Below are 24311 nucleotides of genomic sequence, written 5' to 3' on the forward strand. Positions count from 1 at the left end.
ACAAGATTCATTTTTAAAGGTGCAATCCTTAATTTGTTTATCAGACAAATGGCTGGCCCACCATTTGTTTTGGTATGAATTTGAGCGGTTGGCAGGGGAAATGTGACCACTATCAAATTAGTAGACAGAACTCCAGATGCAAGATACTGTTGAAATAACCATTACATAGCAGAACAAATCTCAGATTGTGCCTTTAAGTAACGTGTTTTACTAAGTTAAAGAAGGACACAGGCAAAAAGCAAGTGATTAAAAACGATGACGCTTTTATTTGCCCTGGGCTATGAGATACAACCACAAAGACTGTGCAAAGAAAGCAAAGATTAAGTCACACTCAAGGGGAGTTGACGAGCACAAATCACACATACAAAAATATATGTGTGTAAAATGTCAACATCGATGTCAGATAAGGATGTGCCAAAAAGAACATACACATTCCCCCGTTTATATAACTATCTATAAAGAAATTACAAAAACGCTTTACAAACCCCTAAAAAGTATACTGTTAAGTGTTACTGATCTGTTGACGAAAAGTGCAGAAATAAAGCACAGCACCTCAATCCATAAGCATGAAATCAATATACTGCATGGTAATAGCAAATAATACATTTCTCTTTTCAAAACATTCAAACAATTTAAAACATTGCATCCTTAAAAATCTGCTTTAAAATGTCCATGGCTGCAAGGCAGACATACAGATCTGATTGTAAGATAGCCGACATTTCAACAGACATGCTCTGAGACGTCTGTTTTGGCTTTGAGATGGATCTCTTGTCAGAATCACTGGGTAGGTCCTCCATAGCCTCTTAAAGGGGCATTCCGCCAAAGTCGACAATTACATATGTTGTTCTTTATCAGAATTGTTTGATCAAAGCAAAGCCTTATGCCTTGACAGCTGTGGACTAAGCGTACAAAAAAATACCAGTCGGTAAGATTTTGAATAGATAGACATTGCAGGAAAATGTTTTCTCATTCATCTTCATAAGTGGCTACTGCTCTGACTACAGTTGCTTCAAAGGGAGGCTTAGGCATGTCAAAACAAACGAAACTCTAATAGTGAACAACACACTAAATGTTCAATTTATGTTAAATGTTTGTGGAATGCCCCTTTAATCCTAGATTTCATTCAGGACTCTCCTAATCTTAGCAGGATGAACTGTAGAACCTGTGACATCCTTGAACATTTTGTAATCGTGGGATAAAACTTGATTTAGACAGTACCCTTAAAATGGTCTATAGATCTTAAACTAACTCTGTTTACGGCAACAATGGCTGGTGATAATGAAATAAGTTGTTCACTTAGAAGTTGACAAAATCAGACTGACTTGGTGATCATTTGAAAATCTACCTCTCATCTATAGGGGGCTAAACAAATACATACTGTAAGGTAAGACTATTAATGGTTATTTGCAGTGACAGACAAAGTATACTGTTAGAAAGTCCCAAAATCAAAATGAAATATACACTGTATTGGCGTGAAAGATCCCAATTTGATAAGTATGGTGGGACTGGGTAATGTGAAATACAAGGACTTATTATATATGATTTGCTGCCTCTATATTGCAATTATATTATATAAACAATTTTAAAAAACAACACAAAGCATTTCCAAAGACACATTTTCTTTAAACATTTTTTTTCAGTTTAGAATTGGTTTCAAATCTATTTTTTAGCAAACAGTTATAAAATGTACAAGCATAAAATATAGGTTCTCCGTAATGTTCAATCTTAAAAATATGCAGGTAAACAAAGTATATTGCCATAGAAAACCCCTTGTTGTCGTTCTATTGCAGGGGTTTCGCAGTACTAACAGGTTAAAAAAATCACAGTTGACAAAGCTGATGGGTAAAGCATTGGGAGAAAACACCAACACATACTGCAGAAAGAAAAGAAAGGATATGGTTTTAAAATAAGTGCATCAGCTCTCCTCTTCCTCACTCATCATCACTCCTGCTCCCCTCAGACTGCTCCTGTGACAGATGAGACACAGCGCTGTGATGTCATCAACAGGGGACCCAGCTGGGCAGTCAAATCACTTGAGCAATCAATACCCCCAATAACTAGGGGTGTAACGATACACACAAAAAATTCGGTTCGGTACATACCGCGGTTTTTAAGTCACGGTTTGGTACGTTTTCGGTACAGCGGGGTAAAAATTCAGAAACATATATATATATATACTTTTTTCTTTCATTATTATTAAACAGTGGTTTACTGAACAAACAGTGTGTCTTCCTTTCTTAATTAAGAAAGCAGGTGCCTTGAAGTCGTGGACAACTGTAGTTTGTGCTTGTTTATAAAGGACTGGTATGATTTGCTGGCTGAAAGGCGGACGGGAAGGAACTACATAACGAGGCTTGATTACTTTCAACATATGTTTAAAACCTGTGTTCTCGACAACGGAGACTGGTCCGCTGCTATAAAAACACCTATGGCGTTTGTTATTGCTTAGGCCCGGTGTGAATTGAGAGGCTGCTTAAATGACACTTTTTTCTTGTACCTGTGATGTTCACATTCGGGTGATAATGACTCAAATCGAGAGTCTGGGCTGGGTGGGTGTTTAGGGGTAAACAAAAAAAAAAGAAAAGGTGTTCTAGTTCACTGCTCGAACACCAAATGGGGGATAAAGAAAAATAAACGTTTATTTCGGGGTTTTTAAGTCAATTGGATATTTTGCATTTGTATATTCTTGTACCTGACTTGTATGCCCTTCTCCAATAACAAATATATATAAAAAGATAATGACTCAAATGAGTGAGCAAGTTCGACGTACAGCCAGCTGCATACCCGATCGCAGTTGAACAAGCCGGCATATAGCTTTGGTCTGATCCACCTGTCTTTGTCCATCGTCATTGTAGGTAACTGAGAAACCATAATTTTCCCAAACAGGAGATTTAAGGGATGCTGGAGGAACTTCAACCTGTCTAGTTTATGTGCGTTCGCCATAACGACTGCTAAATTACTAACAATCTCTCTGTGGCGTGTGTGCGCATGCGTACTGGTGAGATTACTTCAACACACAAAGAAGTTCAGTGGGTAAAAGAATGCTGCATTCAGAATGCTGCACACACGAACCAAACCGAAGGACCCGTACCGAACATTCTCGGTACAAATATGTGTATAGTTACACCCCTACCAATAACCAAAACTAGGGTGGAGGTTATATGAAAGCTACAGTAGACTGTAGACTGGCTTATTATGGTCTCAAAAAAGGGCCAAGAAGTGCTTGAACAAATCCTTTGAAAATAGTAACACAATCCTCAGGTGGGAGAAGAAGAGGACTGCGTCGATAGCAGTGATGCCGGTAACGCGTTACTAAGTAACGCGTTACTCTAATCTGAATACTTTTTTCAGTAACGAGTATTCTAACGCGATACTATTTCCAAATCAGTAATCGGATTAAAGTTACTTATTCAAGTGACTGTGCGTTACTATTGCGTTACTACCTCATAACTTAGGCTAAATGCAGTATTTCTTTGTAATGTTCGATAGTAAACAAACATTTGTTTGCTTTTCTCGTGTCTTGGGAAGTGACGTCAGTGCTCACGTTTTCAACACGAGGTTGCAGCAGAATCGCTCACGTGTATCACCACGCTGATTGCACAGTGTAAACAGAAGAATGGAGCGAGAACAGAGATATGCGTTAAATAGCTGGAAATATAAGGATTATTTTGAGTTTGTGTCAGCAAAGGATGACAAGAACATAAATGTTCGTTGTACACTCTGTGCTGGCAAGAAAATATTGTCCTGTGGTAAAAGCCTGAATGGTCAGGGTAGGTTTTAGGTTTTGTGAAACCACTCCTTGCTAGTTACTGTTAAATAAAGATTATATTTATTTTATTGTTTAAAAACAAGTATTTATGTTGGGTGAGGCAAAGAAAGACTCTTTATTTTGTTGTTTTAAGTTATTGTTTAAAGTTTAATTATGTAATTTAAGTTACTGTTAAAATAAAGTGAGTTTTGGCAAAACCAGTTTTCATTTTTATGCTGCGGGGGGGGGGGTCGGGTGCCTAGGCAGCTGCCAATAGTAACTAAAAAAGTAACTAGTAATCTAACTTAGTTACTTTTAAAATCAAGTAATCAGTAAAGTAACTAGATTACTTTTTAAAGGAGTAATCAGTAATCAGTAATCAGAATACTTTTTCAAAGTAACTGTGGCAACACTGGTCGATAGCAGTACTTACTTTTCCCTCTTGAACTGCAGCATAGCAGACAACAAAACAGAGACAGAGACCATCAAAGCTGAAGAACCAAGAATGAGTACCACTTCACCCTAGCTACTCAAGATCCACCTTCCTCCCATGGCTTCTGATGACACTATCTTTACTGCATTGTTCTCCAACAATGGTCCTGAGCATCAACAGCCAAAGGGTGTGCAGGCTTTTGTTCCTGCCCAGCACTACCACACCAGATTCCACTCATCAAAGGAGCTTAATGGCCACTAAAAATTTAAGTGAAAATCTTCATTTTGGTTTGCATTTTGGCTTCACCAGATCAAATCACCCAAATATGAAATAAGAAATCCAGTACTCTTTATCCAGTAATCTAGTTAGTAATCGAGTGCTAATGCTCTGGGGAGTAAAAGTCAAATCAAATAAAACAATTATATCATTTGTTTAGATTTGACATCCCTCCCATTTTAGCCAGCACTAGCAGTGCACGCATTGTCAGCTCGGTAGATGAGACTCTATGAAAATGGCCATTTAGAATCTGTTTAGACTGTTCAGAATACAAGGTGAGAAAATGATGTAACTAAAGTTAGATCCTGTTATTATTTGAGCTAGCACAGTGCTGTATTCTGCAAGCTAGAAGAACAACCTGTTGGCTAACTTGTCTTAGTAAAGTTGCTAACAATTTTAAAAAGCTAGCTTCAAAGTAACTCACCAAAAATGTAATAGCATCCAACTGGAAACAGAAATGCTGCATAAATCCACATGAGATACTGTAGACTTATGGTCAACATTACATCCAGCTAAAAAAAAACTTGAACCTCGGAACGAAAGGCTAACGAGACCAACTGTCAATCAAAAATTTTCACTTTCAATCAAATATACATGCGTCAATCCCCAATCAATATCTGAGTCTGATATCTTAAGAAATTGTGTTAAGAAAAAAAGCTACTTCTTGCTTCTTTTTGAGCATTTTAATTCTAAACAAGAGGACCAAAGGATAGCCCATTCTGTGGCTCCCCACGCCCAGTGAATCAATGAAGGTTTAGGGAGAGAAAGAGAAGGGAAGGGATGGAGAGTAAATCAGTGTTTCAGTGACAGAGCTGACAGAGGTGACAGCTGTGTCATTGATCACACCTCTAGCAGACCTACATTGTCCTCAGGGTCGTCGTTGCTGTCGTCGTCACTGACGACGGGCTTTGCCTTCCCACGGCTCTGTCTCTTCTTGCCTTTGTCGTGGTGAGAGCTGCGCTCCACCGTCTTGCCCAGCTTGATCTTCACCCGCACCGCCTTGGCTGCACCACGGACAAGAGGAGACAGGATGAGGTTGACCCTAGACACTGCGGTCAGATTCCTGATCCTGATCCCTATCCTGATCCAAGAACAAGGGCAACTTCTACAATAGAAACCTGTACCCGAATTCTTATTGAACATTTCCCTATGAGAATTTCTTTCAATGTATGAAAATAAAATCAATGTATTAATTGGTTATACACAAAATAAAAACACTCAATACACAAGTCAAGTAGACGTTCACAGAGATGAAGTGTATTTCTTAATTGGATGATCTGAGATCTCTGATTGTGCAGGGTGTTGTCAAGATTGAGAGAGAGAGAGAGAGAGAGAGAGAGAGAGAGAGAGAGAGAAGAGAGAGAGAGAGAGAGAGAGAGAGAGAGAGAGAGAGAGAGAGAGAGAGAGAGAGAGAGAGAGAGAGAGAGAGAGAGAGCGAGCGATAACATCTTACTCTCCACTTCGGACTCCTCCTCCTCCTCATCATCTTCTTCATCATCATCATCATCATCACTGTCTTCCTCACTCTCCTCCTCTTTGGAGATCCTCTGTCTGGCACTCTTAAACACTGACTGGAGCACGATGGAGTCCTCGTAGATCTATGACAAACAGCACCGAGCAATACAGTTGTGTCACTGTAATCACCTTGATAAGTTGAATCAGATGTGTTTGTGCAGTAAGAGAGGAGTGGAGGGGAGGCGAGGGGAGGAGGGAGGAGAGATGGGGAGGAGCAGAAAGTAGGGAAAGAGAGGGGAGGGGAGAAAGGGGGAGAGGAAGAATGAGGGTGGGGAGGAGAGGTCAGCTGACTGACCTGAGAGCCTTCCAGGTTGAAGGCCTGGGCGTTGTGACAGAGGAGCATGACGTCCTTCTCCAGGTCCCCCACACTTCTGTACTTGTGGCTACGGACACGTTCCTGGCAAACAACACGGCACACTCTCCAGTCAAACTCACTTCCTATACTGCTAAAGTATTACTGCTGTGAAATGACACAACAGTCAGACAGGGGAAACGAGAGATTACTTTTTGGCCACATGATAAATAAAACTCATGTTGCACTTATCTTGAATACACTCAATACAATGACAAATACATCATTTTGTCCGGAGACAACACATTAAAGGTGCATTACACAGGAATATCATCTGCTAATTACTGTTGGCAATTCATTTCTAAAATACATTGCTTGAATGTGACAGGTATTCCGTTAACCAACTATTCTCTGTCATTTACAGATTTTTGACGTTTTGCTTTCTTATACCCTAACCCTAACCCTAACCTTAGACAAAAATGGACAGAGGGTTGCAATTCCATTGAATTGGGGATAGGCCTAGTTTAACCAAAATATGCCAAGAGACCTTTGCATATGCCTTATGTGTATCCCACAAAAGGGTTCACTGTTATGAGCTGTTTTTTTTTCAAAATTCCAAGGCATAACAGTTAAACAAGTTTTTAAAAATTCACCAGAAAATGTACTGGAAAGTTTCAGACCGTTTGCAACTTTATATACCACCATCTCTTGACCACCATCTCTTCTCCCCCCCCCTCTTCCACCTAAAGTCCACTATCAGCTGTTTAGTTTTGCTGATATTCAGGAAGAACAAGTTGTAGTGGTGCCATCAGCAAACTTTATGATGGAACTGGAGGTGTGTGTGGCCACACAGTCGTGGGTGAACAAGGAGTACAGTAGGGGGCTGAGCAAGCAGCCCTGGGGGGCCCCTGTGTTGAGAGTCACAGTGGATGAGGTGATACTGCCTACCATCACCACCTGGGGTCTACTTGTCAGGACAAGTAGGATCCAATTATTCTGGGTGTTGAGACCCAGGTCCCTGACCTTGGTGATGAGCTCGAAGGGGACAATGGTGTTGAATGCTGAGCTGTAGTCGATGAACAGCATTCTCACATAGGTGTCCCTCTTGTCCAGGTGGGAAAGGGCCGTGTGCAGGGCGTAGGCATGGCTTTGTAGACTGAAAACCCATCTATTCAGGCTACATTTTGACTGTCCCTCACAGTTACAGTTTCTCTACTCAGTGTTTCCTCTATATGCATAAACTAATGAATTTCCTCCGCCACTAATTGATTCAGACAGTCCACTTTGATTCAGGCTGCGCAGAAAGGCAGCGAGTTATTATGACCGGAGAACAGAAAAAAAGCAGATTGAAGCTAGATTTAGGCCGCTTCCAGACCTACATTTCGTTACGATTTAGGGCGTAGTTAGTTACAATATGTTACAATGTTGCAATTAACCTCGTCGTTTGTGTTCGCACTGCAATCGAGACTGAATCGCTCTCAACAGGCGCGCGGCATGAGGCGACGCACTTTCAAAACAGTTTTGTGATTGGTCCGAATTTAGCGGGACATTTGGATTTCAGGAAATCACTCTCCTCTCTCTCTCTCTTCGCCCGTCGCCGGTCCCTTTAATCCCGTAAACGTATCCTAATCGAAAATGCAACATCATCAGCGACGACTGTGGGTTATTGCATTTACTGCTGTTCTCTGGTTCATGTTCTTATACCAGTGCTCAGTATAGAGTATTTTAAATGAACATTCGTAATGTATGTCTCTGATGTTCATGGTCAATTAAATCAGCCTATTTTGTGAAACAAATAATGTTCCCGCTAATGGGTTAACCGAGCATTCTCGCACCTAACGCTAGCTTCGAACTATTCATAGCAATATGCGCGGGGCAAAAATAATCTATTGCCTCTAAAATCACCACGAACAGAACGGCGGAGGTACGGGTAAGCAGGGCTCATGTTGGTGTCCTCAAAGGTAAGAGTTGGTTTTCTTTAACTCAACTGATAGCATTACCTTGCTGTTGTTGTTTACCGAATGCTCCATCTGAAAAGTCACACTGTGATCTTACTTGTGTAAACAGTTAATGAGTAACGTTAGCCGGTTTTGTGCGTGTACTCTCATGTAGGCCTACTTCGTATTGATGAGCTGATGATCTTTCATTGTGTGTGTGTGTGTGTGTGTGTGTGTATGTGAAGCGGGGTGGAATGACAGGTATGAATGAGTGGGCGTGTCAGGGTGGAGTGGTGTGAATGAATGTTTGTGTGTACGTCTATCTGCTTCTCCACAGGTGTTCTCAATTACAATCGCTCCCATGATTGTGAGAGTATAAATGCCGGTGCTTCCGTTCTACACGGAAACCGACTTTCCTTCCACGCACCGGCGACATCGAGGGCTCGAATGACGGGAACGGACCGACGATTCCACACCATACGAGAGATTTTATACAACGCCCTCAATTCATCACAGTAAAGGGAAGTCGTACTACCCTTGCCTGTGTGTGAGTTGAGCAACGCAGGTTTTCCCTTTTGTGTGTGTCTGGCGACTGATTTTATCCTTCTCCCTCCTGAACCACAGCGCGCACCGGACTGGGCCAGCCGACCAGGCAGCGTGGAGATCGGCGAGAGACTAACATACAACGCCCTCAAATCATCACAGCAAAGGGAAGTCCGACAACCATTGCTTGTGTGTGGTTTGAGCAACGCCAGTGTTTGTCGGCTTATTGCATGTGTCTGGCGGCTGATTCTGCCTTCCCCTCCCCCTACCCGCAGCACACTGGACCAGCCAACCATCGCGGAGCGCCGAGCGACGATTGAGGATTTCGGGAACGACCAACATCTATCTACCGACGCCTATCACGAACGCCCCGCTCCCTGGACTTCCCCCGAGAGTCGCAGGACTGAGCGACGTCACTAACACTGACGTGCTGGGATTCTCTCTCACTCCTCCCCCGATTGGACGAGACTGTGGGTTGGGCCTTGAGAGGGCGGCGTTATCCATTCAAACGCTCCTCACCACCAGGTTCAGTAGTTTTAGTCGTAATAGCATTTGTAACAGAGTTCCGGTTAGAAGCCTAGTCTCGGCTGCCCGCTTGGAGATAATAGTGTAGTTTCAGGACCAGTAGAGCCAGCTGCAGTGTGTCGTTTTTCGCATGCCTTATTGGGTATAGCCTACCCCATACTTGATTTTGCAGTGATATGTTTGCAGTGCAGTTGCAGTGGTACGGTTTTGCAGTGTGTTTACATTGATACGGTGTGGCTGTTTATTGCGTGCTGTGTACATTTAGAGCAGCACTATTCGGACTCTCCACCAGGGGGAGCCCAACTGGGCCTAGCTTATTGTTGTCCCACCAAAGTATGGTGGCTGTGACTGGTGCCGCCTGACCACTCTGCCTTATGGCGCTTTTCCACTACCGACCCGAACCGGGCCGCATTTGTATCCGAGCCGTGCCGTACTTTCAGAAACGCTTCTCCATTATACTGAGCGACCCGGGACTGTAGGAGGAGTTACCCCCCCCGCTATACAGATCAGCGGGGGGAAATGCGATAAGAATTATGTCAAAATGCAGCACTATCATGCACAGATCAGCCTTACAACATGTAACGTTAAGTGCCTGTTACTTGCCGCTTTCAGTTCTAGTAGACTAGTTTAGATCTCGCAACCAGGGAAATGCCGACATGAAATGCCGACACGATTCTATTTTTATTTCTCCTGACACGTTGAGCACTGTGCTTTTTTTGTTGGTGAACTACCGTAATAAGCCTAAAAAAGTTCAACTGTTCAAAAAGTGCAACTTCTCTGCTTTCAGAAACTGTTAGAATTTTTTAGATTGGGCATATAGTTCATGAATTACGGTAGTTTGAATGAACGCTGTAGAATCCGCTGTAGACAGCTACGGTTTCGGAGCAAGACGCGAATCTATCGGCATTAGTCAAATACATGCTCACATCAAGTCATCCACTCACTGCTCTCCATCAAAAATGGCACATCCATCAATAATATTACACAATAACAACTGCTCTGATTAGATTGCTTAGATTGTTTAATACATCAACGGGGGGAAAAGCGAGATGAACTCGCGAGTATCATGCTTACTCCATTGAACGGAAAGTCCTATCTAGGCTGACTGACGCGGGGCTCATACAATCGCCGCATTTGTTATGGATACGAGTGCTCCGGTGTCTTGCTGGTAGTCAAATATATTTATTTATATATACAGCATATGGATGTTATGTGCCTGTTACCTGCCGCTTTCAGTTCTAGTAGTTTAGATCTCGCAACCAGGGAAACGCCGACATGTGTTAAAGGGAGCAAGACGTGAATCTACCAGCATTTGACTGCCGCTGGACTGAGGAACAGCATAGGCACAGGACATCGCCATAATAGCAATTTTTTTGTTATGCTTGTTGTAAATAAAAGTTCTGGGATGCATTGAAATGACATTAAACTAAGATAATACGATGGTTAGCATAATTATTCTAATCTTTATTAATAAGTTATTACAGAAACAGTTAGTGACATTTTCCGAGAGCGAAATCTGTTGTGGTATTTAAAGATGGCGGTTAGAGAAGAAATCTATGAACATGGGATGACGATTTCCATTGACCAATCAACGGTGTGCAGCGTCACACGTCACACGCAGCCTGGCAAAAAAGTACCTTTCCCCAACTTTCGCTACCCATCCCGAACAAGAACTATTTTACCGTGCCGTGCCGTGCTGACCCGAGCCGACAAATGGAAAAGCGCCAAAGAACAGGGCCAGCCTGGGCTGACCCGGGCTGGCCCTGTAGTGGAAAAGCGCCATTAGAGACTGATTTTATACTTTTGATATTACTCATCCTGATCATGGTGCATGTGTTTTAAATAAATTGTTAAAGTATTGTTGGAATATATATCGCCTCCTCTTGCTGTGTAACTCAAGGGTCCTAGTATAACCTGTACGGCTACATATGTATGTATGTATGTGACTGTCAGTCACAAGTTTATATTCTACGGATGTTGTTCAGTGCTGTATGCGCGTTCCCGGGTTCCATGTGTACTCTACTCTTGTGTACTTCATATTCGATGAGCTGATGATCTTTCTGTGTGTGTGTGTGTGTCATGCGTGTTCCGCATGTTCCGCTGCAGCTGTAGGATATATTGGTATTTGATCACCTTCTATATAAAATCACCTGCTCGGCTTTAATGACTCAACCGCTATTAAAAAAAATATATGTGTTGCCACCCTCTAGTTTTGGGTGAAATTACGTCTTTGTTTTGAGCGCCAGTGCGCGTTTTATGCGCGTGCACGAGAAAAAATACCGCTCCGCCACTAATTTGAAAAATCCTGGAGGAAACACTGCTACTGTAAAAAAAAAAAAAAAAGCTTCTAGCATTGACACTGCCAATGGTCCCTGGTCCTAGCATAGATTTGTTTCTTATGATGACTGATTTATAGATGATTCACTTACTTTAGACAAATGTACAAGGCTCTGACTTACTGTTGTAAGTCGCTTTGGATAAAGGTGTCTGCTAAATATCAGTGTAAAAATAAATGAATCTGATCAAACTTTGGTTGAAATAGTATTTATATATACTTTATGAGTGTCTGCTTGAGCCTGCTTGGAGTGCCAGATGGGAGAGATTTGCAATATTAAGACTATTCCATTGTCACCATGGTGGCAGGCAAACTCAGTCAAGCACAGCACGAGCATTTTCAATGATTTCAAACAGGTCTGGTCCTTCTAAATACTGTAGGTTGGTGCAGCTGTACCTTGATCTTCTTGAAGTCCACAGGCTTCCTGATGAGCTCGTAGTATTCTGGTAGCTCCTTCCGCGATGGCAGCTGGACAAAGACCTCGCTGAGCTGTCTGCTTGACCTTAAGACCAAGAAGGTAAAAAGAGGCAGTTTTAGGCCATTTTAAGTCTCCACATCGGACCGGTTAGCATTAGCCTAGGGATTCTCATACTTTTTCCAACCTACACTGTGAATTTTTTTATGATGTATTCAATATGGACAAGAACAATCAAATAATGTGTGTGTTATTAGTTAAAACAGATTGCGTTTGTTCATTATTGTAACTTAGATGAAGATCAGACCATATTTTAAGACATAAATGCAGGTAATTTATGTATACATAAATGCAAGTAATTCCAATGGGTTCACTTACTTTTTCTTGCCACTGTATATGTACATACATATATAATAACAATAACTTTTAACAACCATTGAACTGTGAACATCCTTGATTACTTATTGATTGAAGCAAAGTATGATACAAAAGCCTATATACTGTGTGTGTATATATATATATATATATATATATATATATATATATATGCTTTTCATTTGCTTCAATCAATAAGTAATCAAATATGTTCACAGTTCAATGGTTGTTAAAAAAGTTATTGTATAATTCTGTTTCACTTACAGAATGTTGTGAACTAAAATAACTCAATGCATCAATCAAAGTTAGTACAAGTGGTCTGAAGCATTGGCGTAACTGAAGTAAATGTATTATCTGAAGAACATATTTCATCTAAGAAGAAATTGAAGAATGCTGAAAAGTTCTTGAATTTTTTCTGACTCATGATTTAAAAGCAAACCCAAGCTTACGCACGATTGCTAAATGAGGCCCAGTGAGAGACCTCATTACAAATATGCACATGACGATGTTCCTTTGATCTTCGAGGTTAATGGCTAATGCTTATCACTCGTAACAGTGTATTACATTTGGTGTGTCATTTATCAGCTGATTATGTTACCAACCTAAAGATTCCAGAGTGAGCCAAAATGTCAGACAGAGAGAGTCTGTCGAATGACTTTGTTATTGAGCAATCGATCACAATATTTTTCCACAAAACTCTCACCGAGCCCAGATGACAGGGGTAAAGTGAAATATTGGTTCTCTACATCTCTAATGTGAGGTATACTATGGAAGGGACCATTGTCATGGCAACAGGACTGTAGTCGCCCATGGGGAATAGCTTGGGGCTCCCACGACGATATTTTCCAAACAATCCAGCTTGCGCACGGACCTGTTGTGGTATGTCAATCTCATTTGCAGTCTTTGGGAATTAGGGGCTACCACAAACCGTGCCCAAGCTCTGTTCTACCTCCCACACCTGCCAGTTCCGGTTCCCGAACCTAATTTTGAACCAGCCGGGCGCGTTCAGACCGAAGAATAAATTGGTTCACTGCTCTGGCTCCCTATCAGTTATAGAATAGACTTCAAGACTCTTTTATTAGTCTATTAATCACTCCATTGCCATGCACCCAAATACATCATGGACATGCTCATAAGATACACACCGGCTAGACACGGTCTAGTTAAGGTCTAGTGGCACTGAACTTCTGATAGTACCAGAAGCCAGGACCAAGAGATATGGAGGGTAAGCTTTCATCATATATGCTCCTAGACTGTGGAACACCCTACCTGAGAGCCTGAGGTTGTCTAAAACTCATGAAATATTTAAGCGAGACCTCAAAACCTACATATTCAATTTCGCCTTTTGAAACTAGGGAGACATTGGAGATTATAGAACTAGGACCACTGTGCTGTTACACCATAATTGCGCTTGAGATCTTCTGTTGACAGGAAAGAGGACCTGGGTGCTGATGGGGCACTGATAGCTGCCAGTAGCACCTAGACCAGTACCAGGACCAGCACGAGGCTGTACCTGGACCATCACCAGGTTGTATTGTTGTTGTGTTGTTGCATCATAACTGCGCTTGAGATCTTCTGTTGGCAGGAAAGAGTACCTGGGTGCTGAAGTACCAGGCTGTACCAGTGCCAGGACCAGAACGATGCAGAAATAACTTTAAATAATGTATGGACAGTGTGTACGCTGATAATATGCAGGGAACTTTTCCTGGATACACGGTGTACAGGTTTTTTGCCCTTGCTTGCTTGCTATGCGCCGGTGGTCCTCGGGCCTCTCCTCGGGGGCCCCTGGCCTCAATCAAATAAACCAATATTATTTGTTTGTGTTTACTTTCCTCCTTTTGAATTTGGCCCCGTATGATAAACTGCGTTGTTTGAACTAGCAGCACAGTGACAGCCCGGTATGGTTACAACTGCCAAGACAAGGAGTTTTTAGAATGCCGTGGTAAAAACGAACATAATAGTTTGGTAATACTTAAAGCATACAATTACAATGCATTCATAGTGCATTATAAGACTTATAGCTAAATGACTGATATACAGTAGACACAATAATGCAGTCATACATGCTTTTAACATGTCTTATTCAGTGCACTGCACACATTATAACGGTTTGCCCTAAGTAACCAAGAGGTCCAATAAAGTCTGTTTTAAAACTACATTCTTCAGGACAGAGTTGCTTCCCCGTGATCTCGATAAAGACTACACTTGAATGTATTTATTTATCTCTTCGTCTTACCCGTCTCTGTAGTTGATGACTGTGTCCACGATGGCATTCATCTGCTTGGTGAGTTTGGGGGGGTTGGGGGAGAGTTTCTCAGCGGGGGGACGTCCACGTTTCTTCTTGGCCTTCTCGACCCCCTCTTCCCTTCCTGAGTCCTTGTCCACGCGTCTCTTGCGTTTGCGCTTCTTCAGCCTGATCTCCTCCTCCATCTCCTCCAGGTTACCGTCCTCAATGGCCTGCAGGGCCCGACGAGACATGTTTACAATTACATGGGATGCACAGCATATTGATCGATAGCGCTCGACATGTCATCTGGCGGTCTGTCTGTAGCTTTGGGAGAATTTCCCTCTTTTCACTTATTGTGTGCATCTACAGACAGACCGTCAGAAGTAGAGACAGCATTGTTGCTCTCTGAAAGTATGCGACAACAAAGTCTGAGAAAGATTAACATTTGTAAACCTTGGCTTTGCTCTCCCTATGGTTCTGGTCGTTGGCACTTCACTTACTATATTATGTGTGGCACACCGCAATCAGCTCTGCATGGTTTCTGCATGGATGGCAAACCCCAAAAGATTGCAAACCCTGATCGCACACTGGGAGGTACGTCTCCATAGAAACTAGTACCCCCAAGCCTTCAAATGAAAATAGATTGTTATATTAATAACATATGAAGATAAGTGCTATAAACAAGGGCCGTAAACCTCTCTGAAAGGTTGTGCAGAAGGAAGTCTCATTGTCTCATTGGTGGGGTGTTTTGGGTGACTTGAAATAATTAGGTGTGTGTGTGTGATTAACTCCATACACATGCATTGTTTCCATGGTCTGGGCTTAAAAACCATAGCAATATCCCCCCTGCAGGTCTCTGCAGGCAATTTACAAGGCTCTGGCTCCCTCTAATTGCACTTCCTGTGTGCAGGCAATAACACATTAAGCCCATTGTGCAAAGTACCACCTCTGTTTCAGTCTCTCACCTGCACCAATCAACGCCTCCCGCCTAACACTTCGCAGCTTCTTTATAATTCTTAGTAAAAATGCTTTGAGGGGACAATCTGTCATCTATTTGGAGTTGGTGCCACGTCAAGTTTCAAGTTCATTGTTACGTCACATTACACAAGTATAACAGAGTAAAATTCTTAGGCTTCGGATCCCGACATCGCATTGCAGCACAAGAGGGCATAATAAATCAAGCAGAATTCAAGATAAAAAGTGTCAGCAGTACAGGACATAAATGACCAAAAATAATATGCACAGTATAAGATAAGGTGGCAATAGTGCAGGTAAGACAAGAGACGGTTACACTAGTGGTGCCACTAGTGATAATAGAGAGTTCAGTAGGAAAGTGGCTTGAGCTTAGGGTTGCTATAGTCCACGTACATGGGGTGAGCTAGGGGAAGATAGTCAATTGACTACAGTGGGCTTGTTCAAGAGCCTGATCGCCTGGGGGAAGTAGCTGTTTGATAGTCTCTGAGACTTGGGCCTGAGGCTCCAGAAGAGGCCTCGTCTTTTGGATGGCATCATTTGGAACAGACTGTGGTTGGGATGGCTGGGGTCTTTGATGATCCTCCACCATCTGTAGCGCTTTGTGGTTGAGGGCAGTGCAGTTGCTAAGCCCGGAAGTGACAAGCTAGCTAATGAGGCACTGTGGATGTGTTTGTTTGTCCTGAGAATGGACCTAGTACTGAACTGGTGATGATGTCTGTTTTTCAATTGGGGTCCTGTTAAGTGTCTCTCTGCTTGCCCCAGCCACCCACCTACCCTTTTGTCAGTTTCCACCCTGTATTATTATACAGGTACTGTACATACTGTACTGTACATTCTTTTTCCTCAGCCTCTGATCCCACCGTACCCTCAGCCTCTGATCCCACCGTACCCTCAGCCTCTGATCCCACCGTACCCTCAGCCTCTGATCCCACCGTACCCTCAGCCTCTGATCCCACCGTACCCTCAGCCTCTGATCCCACCGAGCCTCTGATCCCACCGTACCCTCAGCCTCTGATCCCACCGTACCCTCAGCCACTGTTTCTCTGTCAGGGCGTCGCTGTAGTCCACGTCACGGCGGCTGCGAGAGCCGCGACCGAAGATCTTGTCTTCCTCGTCCTCGAAGGTGAGCCGCTCCACCTCGGCGTCGTCCTTGATGATCCAGGAGGGCAGCTCGTCCTCCTCCATCAGACGCGGCTTCCGCTTGGGGTTCCGCGCGTCCTCGCGGCGGCGGTCCAGGTCCATTCGCTGGGAGGGGGGAGGTGGGGAATAACTTTCTATTTCATTTGATATTTTTTTCATCCTGATGAATGTTGCATGGTAGCTTGTGCAGAGGGTACTGTAGGATTTCTATTTTGCAGGAGAAGTTAGTTACGGTACAATGAATGGCATAACAGTCACTCTATGACAATGTGTGTTTTAACGTTAGACCACATACAGTACCAGTCAAACGTTTTGGACACACTTCCCCATTCAATTGAATGGGAAAGTATGTCCAAACCGTTGACTGGTACTGGAAAATGTCATCAAGTCTAGAATTGACCTACAGCAAATTGGTATAATAGTCTAAGGCCAGAACTGGAACAGAATCGTTGGTGTCACAGCTCGTATACTGAAAATGCTAAGAAGCTCTGTGTGTGAGGATGGAGTTGATTTGAAAAGTTTGGAACAGAACTGAATCTCAGCCAAAGATGGCAGATGTCCAATAGACTAGCGCCCTGCACCTTTATTGTTTATGTACAAACAGCATGCTATACTTACATTTATGGACTGTATAGACAACATACTCTGCTGATGTTTATGTTACAAACTTACCATGAAGAGCTCAAACTCGTCCTCGTTTCGGGCGATCATCTGATTGAGGGTCTCATCATCAGGCACTTCATCTTCTTCCTAAATATTAAAGAAGAACATATATGTTAGTGACAAAACAAACAGTATTGCTAGTGTTATAATCAAAATATACTTGATATTTTAATCAGCATTATACTAAATTAGTTCTTGTCATAATGTATTGGAATTATGCAGCTGCATAAGGGACTGATATAGCCAACATTAGGACATTGTGATTTGATAATAATAATAATAATAATAATAATAATAACGTTTTATTTGTATAGCACTTTTCCTGCAAACGTTGCAGCTGATGGTGGGAACATGACAGGGGCATGCACTATACAGTATCAAAACTCTCACTTAATATCAACACTAATTTGCTCTGATCATGACTCAAATATTGGTAGTGTAAGACTAGTTATGGCTAGGTTATGCCGCCTACCATTGAAAATTACAAATCACCGTTGCTAATTTCTCAATTGTTTGACCATCAATTTGTGTGGCATTTAATATGTCTGCTCACCGTGCTAATTAGGGTTGGGCGGTATCCAATTGTTGACACCGTTAATGCTAAGTACTTTGATGAATGCCTTCTAAGCTGTTAGATATTAGATATATGGGGCTGTTAGCTACAGCTGCAACAACAAGCCAACAAGCAACAATGAATGTGCTGCCCTGCTGTTAGCGTCAAGACGTGGGTGGATCAGAGCTTGGCTATGATGAGTTAGACTATGCCTTATGAATTAGGCTGTTTGACAGAAGCTTTGAATCCTAAGAAACCTGCCCAGTGGTGAGTACATGTTGTCTGAAGTACAGTAGACCAACATGCAGCACTATAACAGGTATCAAAGCTGTGTGCTGGAAAACCATGTTAGTGCATCTGTGAAGTTATGGGTGGTGGTGCTCATTTTGAATTTCCTGTCTTTTGACATGCCATAACTTCCCACGTAAAACAGTTTTTGGTCATTAATATATATATATATATCGCCCTGCAGAGATAATGGGATAGTGAAGCATTTTGTTCTTCTTTTGGCTCTACAATCCAAAAGGTTTACTATGAGGTGGAAGTAGAGATTACCAGCATTTATTTAATGGTATGTATGTACATATTGGTTTCACCATTCCAAAATTACATGTTTTATGCACACCCAAAAGTGATGAGACAGATGAATGAAATGCCCAAATAAAGTACTCGTGTTTAGTATTTGGTCGACAATCCTTTGCATGCGGTAACTGCCTGAAGCGACCCATTGACCCCACCAAACTCAGCCATCTCGAGTTGTTGTTTGGATTTAAATATGCAGATTGACTTGGCCAGTCAAAATAACTTTACACCTGTTGGCCCTGAAAGATTCCCTAGTTGCTATGGCAGTATGTTTGGGATCATTGTATTACTGTATCATGCAATCCAATGAATTTGGAGCCGTTTGCTTGAACTTGAGCAGACAAGATGTTTCTGTTCATGTCAGAATACAGTCTGCTGCTGACAGACAGTTTTTGTGGCAGCTGTACACACCTAAACCATAGCACCCCCTCCAACATGTTTCACAGATGAGGTGCTATGCTGTAAATCTTGGCAGATCCTTTTTTCTCCAAACTGATAATGATCATTTGAATTCGTCTGTCAACAAGATCAAATTCCAGATCTGAAGACTTTTTAGGTACTTTTTAGCAAACTGTAACCTGACCACCTTCTTTTTGAGGATAACTAGTGCAGTGAAGCCTCTGTAGTTCGGCTGGTGACGTATTCTGCGGATGGTGGTCTCTGACACATTTACGCCTACCTCCCGGAGAGTATTCTTGATCTATGGGGTAGTTATATATATATAACATAATATATATAACTAATATATATGGTGAGCATTGGTAAGCATTCTTTGATCATCCACTTTAGAAGTCTTCCCGTCTTTTAATGACGTTACAAACTGTTCATCTTGGTAAACCTAAGATTTGGGCTGTTTGATTGTTCTGATGGCTTGACTTTCAGTGATGATCTCTTTGGTCCTTATGTTGCCTGACACCAATAGCAGACTCCAAAGGAAAATGTAACTGTAGCTTCAAATCAATACTAGACATTGACAGCTCTCCTATGCCTTTACAAATGATGTAACACTTATGGAGAGCACTGTATAGTATCATGCATTAATTAGGCCTTTGATTGTTAATTACATTTGGATCCCTAAAATTGGGGGGCTGTGTATACAAATGCTTGTAATTTCTAAATGGTGAAAAAAGAAGAATTGAAGAATCTCTACTTTACCTCATAGTAATTCAATTCAAAACCCAAATTGTTGGCGTTTATACATAGTGAAATAAAGACAGAATCCTTCCACTTTCCAGTAAAGTCAAAATCAATGTGGATTACCATTCATTTCTGAGCAGGACATTGCACCACCTATTCTGAACATCAACATCAAAGCTGTGTTGAGTGTTCTGAAGACATCCGAGCCACAGTTACATTAGAAGCTTTGAGAGCCAAATAAAGAAGTAGGTCTTTAAAGTCCTAATCAACCGGTTCCAATTGGCTGACACACTACGTAGGAAACTGGAAAAAGACCCTCAATAAAGCCTTCCTGAGCGATATACTGTAGAGTATATCTTATTTGTGCCTGTTATGTTGCTGAATCGAAGATGAAAAATACAAATACAAATACAGACCATAAGACCATATCCATTAAGTGTTTGCACCACCTAAATACAGGAGTGAAGACTCTTGTCTTGTCTTAAGTATGTGCAAATCGATTGACAACCGATCTCCTAGATTTAACCATTAGGACAAACAAGGTGATATATTTACCATAGGCATCTGACTTTTTTCTTCATCCTTCATTGACATGACAAAAACAAAAACAGGAGACAAACATTTTTAACGACATTTCTTTGATGAAATTGTATAATTGTTAAATGAATACATGTATCAGTGATTCATAAGCAGCACAGTCAATTTGCATACAATTAAGCATTCTGTGTGCTTTTTTATTTGACTATTGGTCAAAACTTCCCAAGTCATGATTTTATGTTGTTATGTCAACATCGTTTTATGTCGTTTTTCCAAAAACAGTTTTTGCAGTCTACTATATATTGTGTACAGTATACTTCTCTCATAACATAACAACCTTGGCAGCTCAAAGGCAAACTAATGAGGAGGGGTGGCTAACACTACTCCTGGAGTTACAGGGTGTACAGGTGTTTGTTCCAGTCCTCCACAAACAAACCTGATTCAGCAAAACAAGGTCCTGATGAGCAGCTGTGTGTTAGAGCAGCGGTTATTAAACTGGGGGGCGTGACCCCTCGGGGGGGGTAATAAAAAAATGGGAGGCGTTGTGAGACGATTTTCTGTCTGAATGTATTAAACAATTTGTATTGAAGTTTTTAAACATTTAATGTAGCGTTTTTTATTCAGTAGTCTAGATGCACAATTGAGAGTGTTTCCATACTGTTCCTCTGAGAGAAAGAAATGGACTGGATGCTCTGTCTACACAAACTCACATCAGACGCGCTTTCCCCTCTTGCACACCACCTCACTGACCCGAAACGGATGGCAAGTCTTGCGTCCTTGGCAGGCATATCTGACAAGCTACACACACTGAACCCGTCGCTACAAGACCCCAACAGCAATATCCTGACACTTAGAGAATGTAGATGCTTTCACAAGAAGGTTGCAGCGCAGGGCAGCCTGTGTGGAGAGCGGGGGTTTTGAAATGTTTCAAAACCCCCCAAGCTACATGATTTTGATTGGAGGAGAATGCCATGAATGTTCATTTCATGAAATCCATGATTACCACTAAACCCTGAGGTCTCCTTAACATTTTCCATCAATAAGCCCATATAAAATAATAATAACTATTGTGTGACAATACAAGCTGAATATACAGTATGTCAATTTATTTGTACTTATTTCAGTGTACTGAGATCAATTTAGTTTTTTTTCTTCACTATACTGGTTCTCCACTGGTGGAACAAGCCTCCCACTGCTGTCAGAACTGCAGAATCACTCCTGCCGTAGACCCATCTCTTCAGGCTACACCTAACTGTCCCTCCTGAGACATCTACTACCCCCCTGTACTGTTTCCCCAGTGTCAAAAAAAGAGGGGGAAAAATTAAAAAAGAATGCTTCTTCTCTAGCATGACGACTGCCAATGGCCCCAGGCCAGATTACTTTTCCTGCTATGACTGGCGGATAGATGATTACTTAGTCAAATGTATTTGTTGTACATTGCTTTGGATAAAGGCATCTGCTTAATGCCAAAAATGTAAATGTAAATGTAATGGTTTTCCAATTTCACTGTATTTATTATTATTATTGTGTGTGTGTGTGTGTGTGTGTGTGTGTGTTCTCTTCCTCTCCTCCCCTATCCCCTTCCTTCCCTACACATATTTTGAGAGATTGGCAGCTCTGATGTGCCTGTAGCCTATTTAAGATCTGGATGGCTGACACATACAGACACTGCATATGTTTTTTGCATTGCACTTCTTGTTGTGAAAAAATAAACCCTTATACTTGTTACATCTTAGCTTCTGCTTTCCGTTTTATGCAGTGGTTAACACTCGTGGGAGGGTAGCCATGACAGTATGCTGACAAATCAGTGGGTTGGGAACGAAGGGGGTCGCCAGACAAAATGTTTACGAACCGCTGTGTTGAGCTCGGCGGGAAAAGAAGCCTGCACACCCTGTAGCTCTCAGCCCTGCCATAGACAAACCTCACCAACTCTCCTCAAGGAGAATGATCAGATGCTGGGAGTGGCCCACCTCGTTTTGCTCCTCGTGCTCCAGGATGGCCTGCAGGAAGGCACGGCGCTCATGGCTGGAGGACTTCTGGTCGAACATGCCCGCCTGGATGACCTTCTGGTCCACGTTGAGCTTGTACTTGGCGGCGGCCAGGATCTTCTCCTCCACGCTGTTGACGGTGCAGAGGCGCAGCACGCGCACCTCGTTCTTCTGCCCGATGCGGTGGGCGCGGTCCTGGGCCTGCAGGTCCTGGGATCAGCCAATGGCGAGGGGAGAAATGGATGAATCAGCAAGTGAGAGGAGAGTAGTGTGAGGACATTGTGCTTGTTTGACCAATAAGTCTAAGTATTGAATTCCCCTGTGGGACAATAAAGATTGACTTGACTTCTCCTGACCTGGTGGGGGTTCCAGTCGCTGTCGAAGATGACCACAGTGTCGGCGGCCTGCAGGTTGAGGCCCAGGCCTCCGGCTCTAGTACTGAGCAGGAAGATGAAGAATTGAGAGCCCTTCTCATTGAACTTCGTCAACAGGAGCGCACGGTCCTCCGACTTGGTGGTCCCTGAAACAGCACGAGATTAGCGTGAACTTAATATGCGCTTAGTGGGAGTTGAGTGGACGCACTGCTGATCCAAAGACAGTTTTAATCTATTTCCTCAGAGAAGTTGAGGTTATTAGGGTGCAAGGGAGCCCTGATTGAAAATAGCATGTCATTTACTAATTTGACTGCTTTTAAAACTCACTTGATACGCTTACAAGCCCTATTGTAACTGTTAGCTATTCAGCCCTGTTCCACAATTTGGTAGATCCGTCTCCTCAAAATGAACAAACAGCTAGTAAAACTGAAAAGAGCTTTTGGTTTGTCCCTACTCGGACCACTGTCGGTAGTTACTCACCACTGCTGACTGGGAGCACCTCAGAAGCCTTGCTATTTCAGAGATGCTCTGACCCAGTCGCCTGGCCATAACAATTAGGTCCTTGTCAATGTTGCACAGGTCTTTACTCCTGCCCATTTCTCCTGCATCCAACATATCTACTTCAAGAACGTACTGTTCACTTGCTGCCTAATATTTCCCACCCCTTGACAGGTGCCATTGTAACAAGATAATCAATGTTAATGTAACTTCACCAGTCAGTGGTCATAATGTTTTGTCTCATCAGTGTACATGCCCAAATCTAACACCCCCTGCATCATGTTTTACAGACGAGGTGGTATGCTGTAAATCTTGGGCAGATGCTTTTTTCTCCAAACTTTCCTTTGCAATCACTCTGATTTATGATAATATTAATATTATCTGTCCACAATACCTTTTTCCAGACCTCTGCAGGCTATTTAGCAAACTGTATCCGTACCATACTTTTTGAGGATAACTACTGGTTGTTTGGCTGGTGACATTTTCTGTGGCGGTAATATAATAATAATAATAATAACTTTTTATTTGTATAACACTTTTCCTGCAAACGTTGCAGCTCAAAGTGCACGCTGGTAGACACATGTATGCCTAGAGAATGGAGGATAATACAGTGTCAAGCAAACCTGGGTTGAAACAGTATTTACATTATTTTCAATCAGGGCCCCTTTGACAACATGTACCCCATACTAGTATTACGTAGCTGTGTAACTGGCAGATATGGATTGGTTAGAAAGACCGCCTTCAGAAACATGCAGGCCTCTCCTTGTGAACCTTTCTCACCGTCCAGACGGAGGTAGAGGAAGTTGCGGTAGCTAAAGTAGTCCTCCAGGATGGTCATGAGTGAGGTCATCTGGCTGAAGAGCAGGACTCTGTGGTTGGTGACGTGCAACTTGGGCAAAATGCGGTCAAGCAGCTCGAACTTCCCAGAGGCCCGGTACAGCTCGTGTCTGAGGAGGAAATGGAGGGAAAATGTCTACCAATGCAGTGTTTCTCAAAGGTTCCAGAAGGAGTTCTACTGCAGTTTTACACCACATAACTTTAGTAGGACTTACCGATGAGATACACTTTGAATAGCTTACCCATTGATGATGCCGTTGGGATAGCCCAAGTGCTCAGCAAATGATTCCTATGAGAGAGGATATAAATTATTCTAAATGAGATGTCAATATCAAATCTGGAAGTTGGGTTAATTGTTGAAATATGAATGTATTTTATAGAATGCTGTTCATTAAGAAAAACAAAA

At 42.3% G+C, this 24311-nt stretch overlaps 1 protein-coding gene across 1 annotated transcript in view; it reads right to left on the reverse strand.

The window, feature by feature from the left end:
* Positions 1 to 277: 277 nt before the first annotated feature.
* Positions 278 to 24311, reverse strand: part of smarca2 (SWI/SNF related BAF chromatin remodeling complex subunit ATPase 2) — a 60850-nt gene continuing 36816 nt past the window's right edge. Inside the window, exons 23-35 of the mRNA XM_080530683.1 lie at positions 24148 to 24194; positions 23849 to 24015; positions 22553 to 22716; positions 22179 to 22406; positions 20227 to 20253; positions 17409 to 17486; positions 16623 to 16841; positions 14631 to 14851; positions 12001 to 12106; positions 6268 to 6369; positions 5911 to 6055; positions 5319 to 5461; positions 278 to 1967 (exon numbers count right to left, since the gene is read on the reverse strand). Of these exons, the coding sequence (XP_080386809.1) occupies positions 1932 to 1967; positions 5319 to 5461; positions 5911 to 6055; positions 6268 to 6369; positions 12001 to 12106; positions 14631 to 14851; positions 16623 to 16841; positions 17409 to 17486; positions 20227 to 20253; positions 22179 to 22406; positions 22553 to 22716; positions 23849 to 24015; positions 24148 to 24194 (1683 nt within the window). The 3' untranslated portion in view covers positions 278 to 1931. The remainder of the gene's footprint in view (positions 1968 to 5318; positions 5462 to 5910; positions 6056 to 6267; positions 6370 to 12000; positions 12107 to 14630; positions 14852 to 16622; positions 16842 to 17408; positions 17487 to 20226; positions 20254 to 22178; positions 22407 to 22552; positions 22717 to 23848; positions 24016 to 24147; positions 24195 to 24311) is intronic.

This window comes from Nansenia antarctica, assembly GCF_963989245.1.
Source record: "Nansenia antarctica genome assembly, chromosome: 5".
Taxonomy (NCBI): domain Eukaryota; kingdom Metazoa; phylum Chordata; class Actinopteri; order Argentiniformes; family Microstomatidae; genus Nansenia; species Nansenia antarctica.